The following is a 9,241-nucleotide window of genomic DNA, read 5'->3' as shown; positions in this document are numbered from 1 at the left end:
AAACAAACCAAAACAAACAAAAAAAACAATGAGACTGCACAGGAACCCCCCTGGGAGACCACCACAAAGTAAACAGAAATGCCAGATTTTCAGGGCCAGCCCTACGTCTCTGCACAGTAATGCACAGAGGAACCTCAACCTGACTTCTATAACCTGCATAGCATGGTGGGAGGATTCATCAACTAGAAGAGGGAAAATGGACGTGATAAAAGCCAAAATAGGTTGGGCAAAATCATGGGCAATGTGGGCTTTAAGGATGAGCTGAACATGCCTGGGAGTCAGGGCCAGAGTGTTCAATCTCTAAACTCATCTTTCACAGACGGGGGCCAGCAGATGGGAAGGGAAGTTGAAGGTTCATGCAAGTTACACACCGTTGGCACATGTCCAGGGCTGATTTATAACAACCCTGGTCACAGTGCAGACAGCACAGCTGGCACCTGTGTGACACACAGGTGGAGAGTACAACCCTGCTGCTACTAAGATCAATGGCAATTCTTCCCCTGACTTGGGAGGAAGGGGAGCCATGGTTATCTTGGTTCACTCTGTCTGTGCTAAGGGATCACTCTGGAAATGAAACATACCAGCTCATCCCCATTAACAGACTAAATATAAACTTCATCCTAGGCCTCTATTTCTGACAGATTTAACCCCTGCTTTTCAAGCTGCAGCTGCACAATGTGGAGCAAGAGTCCTGCAGCCAAGGGCACAGACTGACACCTCTTAGGACTCTGACAATGCTCTGTGCTGACAGCAGAGGGGAAGATAAAGGCACATGAACTCTGCAGCTGAGAATGTTGACCGGGCAGGGATCAGGGACCAGGGACACAAGGAAAACCCCTTTGGATAGCAATACTATTTCCCATTTGCTACGCTCTGAGGTGTATTTGGCTGAGGGTGTACAAGGGCCCAATGTAAGGTATCAACTCAGCTTTCCCACGCTGCAGTTGATGGTGCTCGTATGCCACCTCACATAACCAGCCTCACTGAGGTGCAAATGCCCTGGCAGTTACCTGTGAGAATGTGAGCAAAGGCATAGCGCCGAGTGATCTTCAGCGCAGGATGCTTGGGTCCGAAAACATCCAGCAGGAAAGCTGAAAGGCTGCAGATTATTCCAAGGAAACAGAAAGCAGCGATGACCCGGAGCAACAAGACTGTCTGTGGATTCATGCAGTAGTCTGAGAAAGAGAGAATACAAAGTGTCAAACCTCAAAATCTCACTGTTTCATGATGAATTTTGAGCTGCTCTGCTCAATCAGACACTGGGACGGGCTTTTCAGAACTGAGTCATTTAACCTTCCACATGCATCAGAATCCATGCAGGGGACTGCACAGGCATCAGCCTTCAGCTATCAGGCCTTTATTTGGGGCATCTTCACTTGGGGAAATATTCACACTCTTTATCCAGACACCATACTTCTGTCCCTCAGCCAAAGCAGGCATGACTGATCAGTTATCAAACAAGCTAACATCAAACTCCTATTGACTTCAGTCCGGGGTGTGGGTGCTCAATGCCTCTCAAGAGGTGCTTATCACCCCAGAGTTTGTAATTGTGCACAATGTTTTTCCAAAGCTGGTGAAAGGCACTGACAAAACAGAAGAGATACAGGCGCAAACCAGGACATTGCCAGTTGCATTTACCTCAATATTCCGAAGTGCATACACTGCAACTGTCAGCCAGAGCCGTCAAATATTTCACTAGAAGTTATTATGCTGATGAAACCGACTCAGGAAACACAGACAAGAATCTAAGTCAGCTGAGCCAACAGGAAATAACAAAAGAGGCTGCAAATTAAACTGAGTTAGTAATAAAGCCTCCTGGTAACACAGCTAACATTGTGTCTAGACGCATGAGTAGTGCTGTAGAAACGGAGGTCACCTTGCAGCCCAGAGGTGGCCATTCCCTCAAGGGTAAACTCTGGTTTGCTCTTAACTATTCCAATAGTGATCTATGGTCACTTGTGTTGGCGAGCTTGCCTTCGTGAGAGTTTTACGATGCTGAAATGTGCTGGTTTGGCAGCCCACAAGAACGAAATTCATTTTTTGTCCACAGACTAGGTACAGCCAGGAAAGCACTGGGCAAGTTCCCCCAAGCCCACCCACCACCATACTCAACATGGAGTGGTGATGGCGTAAGACAGTTCCATCTCCAGGGTGGTGCCAATTCTCAGCCTCTGAGGCTGACAAGGAGAAGGCCAATTAAGATTTGATGGGATGAGGGGGTTAGCTCCTTTAGTCCAGCAGCAGCAGCAGCATTAGTTGTAGCAGAGAATGATCACCGTGGCTTATTTTGTATTTCGGCTAAGAGATGCTGATAAGCACAATACACAGAACAGCTTACATAAGAGGCTGGATGCAATTACTCCTGTTTGTTGATGACAATGAACCCTCTTCTTCTAGCATCCCCAGCAAAGTGAAAAGGTTTCAGTCATTTAACACTGCATAAGCATCACCTGTTAACCACGTTAGCAGTCTGAAAATTGACATTAATTTTTATATATTGCCTGCAGCAATTGTGTTCAGCATGCTGCTAACAGAGCTGCGTGACACCTCTAAATGGACAGCCTACCCTAAATTCTCAATTACTGAGGGACAATCTTCACTCATTGATATATGTGCTTTCCACAACCAACTCTCTGTATAACTTTTCATGAGTGATGCACCCAAATACTTGGATGCTAGTATCTAAACTGTACTGTTAAATTTATTCACCTAAATTTGGGTTAATGCTGATTATGTATCTTATGAGTTTTTAAGCAAACTTTGTATTTGTGGATAGTCTAAGCACTCTACCCAGATGTACAGACACTCTTTTCTCAACCTGTGTATTATATAATTTTAACATTAGCTTTAATAACATTTTTAAATCTAATAGGCAATTGGGTATGTGGAAAAGTCAGCCGGCTGAAACAGTGCAACCTGATGTAGAAGGTTTTAATGATGCAGACAATGAAATGCCTGGGGTGGGGTGGGTTTCTATGCACTGTGCACAAAAACCTGACCCAGTTACACAACCCATACATTTTTAAATCCTCCAGAGACTTGTTCCAAACTAACTCATGAATATTCTCTTTCTTTCTTTCTCCGTCCTTTCTTCTTTCATCGAGCACCAGCTTCCTCTCCATCCCAGACCACGATCTTCCCACTTTACATGAGCTGCAGGATTGTGCAGCAGCAATCTGGATCTGCCCTCCTGGAGTTCTCCCATGCACCATGTTCTTTATCTCACTTCCAAACATCAACTGCAAGTTTTCACTCTTCACCTTTGCCCATCTCACAGTTCCTCTCCCCCTCTGATGTTATTGGACTGCCACGTTAGGTTGGCAAGCATGGCAGGGGTGTGTTAATGTGGCTTGTGTGAAAGACTACATAGAATAAGGCCCAGATCACGGAACTGGATTCCCACTCGCACCCACTGTAAACACCACCACCTCCATCAAACTAGGAGAGTCACCTGCAGAGGGGAAGTGAACGCTTGAGGTGAAGTTAAACATCCTGTCAGAAGGCATCAGAAAAGCCTGTGACTCACAGCTAACAAGGGCATGGTTACAGCAGCGGTCCAGAAGCTGAGACCAAATGATGCTCTTTGTGGATCTAAGGGGTCACTCATGTGGATCTAACTGTGGTATTGTATGAATTAGAAGGGAGGCGATTTAATATGGAATGACCATTGTGGGATTTCTCACCTCCTTGCTACAGTGATAGGGTCAAATTCAGATATTGGGTAACATCAGCCTACATTGTACAAGCTAACCTAGCTGTATTGTGAAGACTTTATGCAGATTATTTTATCCTCCACTAAGTACAGGTCAGTTAGAACCAAGGTTCTCTTTCTTCAGGCACGGTTTGTATTTATTTTCCTTAGAAAGATCAGTTCACATACAGCAGCTGCTTTTCAACAGTTGTGTGTGTTACCCAGTATTATAGTTATTGAGGGCTGAGGGAGGCACAAGGGATGTGACTGCCTACGGTCACACGGTGAGTCACTGGCACAGCCTGTGTTAGAACCCAGGACCTCCAGGCCCCTGGCTCTAATCATGGCCTTGGTAACTGAGAGTCACAAGCTGCTTCTGATGCCTTTTGGTGGGCTGCTTGACTTCCCCTCAGCTGTTCATTTCTCTTAGCAGGGGAACCCCCCTCCTAGGTTAGTGGTGCTGTTTACAGCACAGAGCCCCAATGTAAGGCTTTGCACATGAGTTATTTCAGTCTAGCCTCTTTCACATTGAAAATATCGTCAAGAACTTTCACAGCTGACTAGACACTCGACAGGCAAGTCACTTCTGTTTTATATTACTTTCATCACGGCAACATAAATCTGCATAAAAACATATTCAACAAGTGAAGTCCCCAAATTGAGCACAGTATTATTCCATCCGCAGACATCAAGCGGTCACATCACCTACACCAGGGTAAATTCTCCAACGGCCTATTATAAAACTTGGGCCTATACATTTACCTGAATTGTGAGTCCCTGGGTTCTATTCCCAGTACTACCATGTCACTTGGTCTCACTGTGCTTTAGTTTCCACATCTGCACAATGGGAATCATGCCAATCATCCCAAAATCACTGAGATCCTAGGATGGAAGTTACCCCAGAAGGGCAGAGTTTGTTACAAACAACACAAGCATATACAGTAGAACCTCAGCGTTACAAACACCTCGGAAATGGAGGTTGTTGGTAACTGAACAAAACATTATGGTTGTTCTTTCAAAAGTTTACAAATGAACATTGACTTAATACAGCTCTGAAACTTTACTATGCTGAAGAAAAATGCTACTTTTAACCATCTTAATTTAAATGAAACAAGCACAGGAACAGTTTCCTTACCATGTCAAATCTTTTTTAAAACTTTTTTTTTTTTAGTAGTTTATGTTTTACACAGTACTGTATTTTTTGGTTTTTTCTTTTTTTTTTTTTAATCTCTGCTGCTGCCTGATTGCATACTTCTGGTTCCAAGGGTGGTGTGTGGTTGACCAGTCAGTTCGTAACTCTGGTGTTCATAACGCTGAAGCTCTACTGTAGATATAATGCACGTAGCTTACAATATATCGTGCACGTGGAATAAATATGACAGGAGTGAGGTAAAGATGGGTCCCAAAGGGCAAAAATTATAGAGCTTGGGCAGCATGATTTGATTAGGATTTTAACTGTGTTGATACAATTCTCAAGCTGAAGTTTGTAGCAGCAGGATTCAAACATAAAATCTAGGGCTGTCAAGCGATTAAAAAAAATAATCCCAATTAATTGCACTGTTAATAATAGAATACCATTTATTTAAATATTTTTGGATGTTTTCTACATTTTCAAATATATTGATTTCAATTACAACACAGAATACAAAGTGTACAGTGCTCACTTTATATTTATTTTTGATTACAAGTATTTGCACTGTAAAAAAACAAAAGTAGTATTTTTCAATTCACCTAATACAAGTAATGTAGTGCAATCTCTTTATCATGAAAGTTGAACTTACAAATGTAGAATTATGTACAAAAAAACCTGCATTCAAAAATAAAACAAAGTCCACTCAGTCCTACTTCTTGTTCAGCCAATCACTCAGACAAACAAGTTTGTTTACCTTTGCAGGAGATAATGCTGCTCACTTCTTGTTTACAATGTCACTTGAAAGTGAGAACAGGTGTTCGCATGGCATTGTTGTAGCCGGCCTCGCAAGATATTTACCTGCCAGAGGTGCTATAGATTCATATGTCCCTTCATGCTTCAACCACCATTCCAGGTGACATGCGTCCATGCTGATGACGGGTTCTGCTTGATAACAATCCAAAACAGAGAGGACCGACACATGTTCATTTTCATTATCTGAGTCAGATGCCACTAGCAGAAGGTTGATTTTCTTTTTTGGTAGTTTGGGTTCTGTAGTTTCCGCATTGAAGTGTTGTTCTTTTAAGACTTCTGAAAGCATGTTACACACCTCGTCCCTCTCAGATTTTGGAAGGCACTTGAGATTCTTAAACTATGGGTCGAGTGCTGTAGCTATCTTTAGAAATCTCACACTGGTACCTTCTTTGCATTTTGTGAAATCTGCAGTGAAAGTGTTCTAAAATGAACATGTGCTGGGTCATCATCTGAAACTGCTGTAACATGAAATATATGGCAGAATGCGGGTAAAACAGAGCAGGGGACATGCAATTCCCCCTCAAAGGAGTTCAGTCACAAATTTAATTAACACATTATTTTTTTAAACGAGCATCATCAGCATGGGCACATGTCACCTGGAATGGTGGTTGAAGCATGAAGGGACATATGAATCTTTAGCACCTCTGGCCGGTAAATATCTTGCGACGCCAGCTACAACAATGCCATGAGAATGCCTGTTCTCACTTTCAAGTGACATTGTAAACAAGAAGCAAGAAGCATTATCTCCTGCAAAGGTAAACAAACTTGTTTGTCTGAGCGACTGGCTGAACAAGAAGTAGGACTGGGTGGACTTTTAGGCTCTGAAGTTTTACATTGTTTTGTTTTTGAGTGCAGTTATGTAACAACAACAAAAATCTACATTTGTAAGTTGCACCTTCAATACAAAGAGATTGTACTACAGTACTTGTATGAGGTGAATTGAAAAATACCATTTCTTTTGTTTTTCATTTTTACAGTGAAAATATTTGTAATAAAAAATAATATACACTTTGATTTCAATTACAACACAGAATATAATATATATGAAAATGTAGAAAAACATCCAAAATATTTAATACATTTCAATTGGTATACTATTGTTTAACAGTGTGATTAAAACTGCGATTAATTGTGATTAATTTTTTTAATCACAATTAATTTTTTTGAGTTAATCACAGTTAACTCACGCGATTAATCGACAGCCCTAATAAAAACAAAGGATTGGATGCAGGACACAGAACTGCAGCTGCTAAAAATCAGAAACCCAATACTCTTTCCATGTTTGACCTAACTTGTCTCTTCAGCTCATCATAAAGCAAATGTACACAGCACTCGGTTGCTGGACACCAGGGGGTTCATGTGCCTGTGATCTCAGGAATGAATGCACCATGAGCAAATTTCTTTGATGTTATCTCTGTGCTTCCACATCTCACCTGTGCACAGTTTTACAGTCATCTCCTAAGTCCCCCAATAGAGTGATATTGTAAAAGGTCTGCCAGGTTCTCATACTGTAGCTTAGTAACTGTGAAGCACTTTCAGAACTCCTAGAACACCTCCTCCCTGCCAAGAAGCAGCCCAGGGCTTTATGAAGTGATGTCATCTAGGCCAGGGGAATTTTAAAGCCGTGATTTCAAAAACCAATCACTTGAATTAGCGCAGTGGCCAAACAAACGGCAGCAGGTGCTGTGTTATCACATAGGAGTCAAAGCAACCTCAAAGCATTTGCCACTTGGGCCCGCTGGAATTGTGAGCCTTACAGAGGTGATGTCAGCCTTTGACAGAGTGAGGAAGTTGTTGCACTTTTGAATTGCCTAGCAGCTGGTCATGAAGCAAAGCCCAGAGCTTAGAAGGTCAGCTGTCCTCCCAACTACAGGCATGCTATCCATACGGCTGCTATTGGAGCACGGAGAGTGAGTTTATACAAAGGAAAAGGTGGCTCTTAAATAAGTCATGGATGAATGCTTTAAAGGTGAACCTCAACATTTAACCAAATAAGATTCCAAAAAGGAGGGGGAAGTCATTGTTAACCAATGGAATCAGTGCCGTACTTGAATAAAACTCACCCCTTTAGATGCTCAGAAATCTGCGTAGCACACTTTATGGTTCCTCTATCCAAAAGAATGACACATACCAGGCAACGGCAGCTCTGATTTCTCTGTTATGAAGGTCAATCCTAGCACTAATTACATGGTTTTACAACAGACATGTAGGTTCCCCCCACTTTAGGCATCTCAAAAAGCACGTTTTTCATTATTAGCAACACATTTGCAGTTGTGGCCTGGCTGATACTGGATCACTACATTGAGAGGAGGGTCTGCAAGGAAAGGACAAATCCATATTTGGAAGCCTGCACTTGCTGGCCAGCTCATCAGAGTACCCTTCTCACCTTGGTGCCGCCGCTTAAGAGCTAATTGACTAGTGGTGAGTCCTAAGGGCTTATTTACACAGTGCGTTAGCACACACCAGTGGGGTGTGAATTCTAATTTGCACCAGTGTGTGTCACGCACTAGCTGGCCCATGTGGATCCTGCTGACGTGCACTAAAAATTCCCTAGTGTGTGTTAATGTAGTTCTATTTCAAACAGTACCACGTTAATGTGCACTAGGGAACTGTCAGTGTGCGCCAGCAGGGTCCACACGAGCCAGTTAGTACGTGACATGCTGGTGTGGACCGGAAGTCACACCCCACTGGTGCACACTAACACACCATGTAAACAAGCCCTCAGCAACAACATTAGGATCTGGATTTTGGGGTTGGCTGGATCAGCCTCAACTCCAAAATTAACCACTGACTGACACTCACACATGGGATGCTAGTCTTTAAAATGAGGAACAGGCAAAATACTGGAGTCAAAGACTCCAAGTGACTTAATATTCCGAGTTAAAGGGGTTGCTCTAACCTGTTGTCTGGAATTTAATCTCTTTGAAACAATCTGCAGAAACATGCAGCAAGACGTAACGGATATACGATAGAGGAAAGAGATTTACCTCTAAACATGACACAATCACACATTAATATGAACAACTTCTCAACCACATCTGACAGCAACTTGATTAAAACAGGAAATTAAAGGAAAAACTCAACTACACCGAAGTTTCTGTATTTCTTGCCTTCTCAAGAACATCCCCTTCCGCAGCCAGTACCAAGAGCAAAGCTGATACTAAGGATGTGATATGGATAAGGATATGAAGTGGTACTTTTCAGACTGATTTTTATTTAAAAGGAATTTATGCTAGTTGAAAGATGCTGAACTGACAGACCTGAAAATTAAGACTTCTATTTATCTCCAAAGCAGATGCAGAACACAGAGAGACAAGGCAAACTTCCAACATCAAAGTGTTTGTCTTAGAGGGACTCCATGGACCATTCAGACTTTGGTCTCTCAGTTAAGACTGACAACAAGGGAGGCATTTGTGCTATAGACACTTGTCCACTAGGATCTAGTTAGAGAAGCATTGATTAATTTCACACAGATGATTAAGTAGCTATGAGGTAGGCAGTAAACAATATTGAACTGACCCATTGGTGACCCTTTACCAACCCACTGGGGCATACACTTTGTAGAAATTCAGAACCCTGGGCAGAGGGTTCAAATAATGTTAAAA

At 42.4% G+C, this 9,241-nt stretch overlaps 1 protein-coding gene across 1 annotated transcript in view; it reads right to left on the bottom strand.

Moving 5' to 3' along the window:
* The window catches only part of LOC113407657 (transmembrane protein 127), a 12,773-nt gene that overhangs the window by 739 nt on the left and 2,793 nt on the right, over nucleotides 1-9,241 (bottom strand). Inside the window, exon 2 of the mRNA XM_026656899.2 lies at nucleotides 1,011-1,175. Coding sequence (XP_026512684.1) covers nucleotides 1,011-1,175 — 165 coding nt within the window. The remainder of the gene's footprint in view (nucleotides 1-1,010; nucleotides 1,176-9,241) is intronic.

Source organism: Terrapene carolina, unplaced genomic scaffold (assembly GCF_002925995.2).
Source record: "Terrapene carolina triunguis isolate 2854851 unplaced genomic scaffold, T_m_triunguis-2.0 Scaffold51, whole genome shotgun sequence".
Taxonomy (NCBI): Eukaryota; Metazoa; Chordata; order Testudines; family Emydidae; genus Terrapene; species Terrapene triunguis.
The sequence above is the reverse complement of the archived record's forward strand: the minus strand, read 5'-3'. Positions and strand labels throughout refer to the sequence as shown.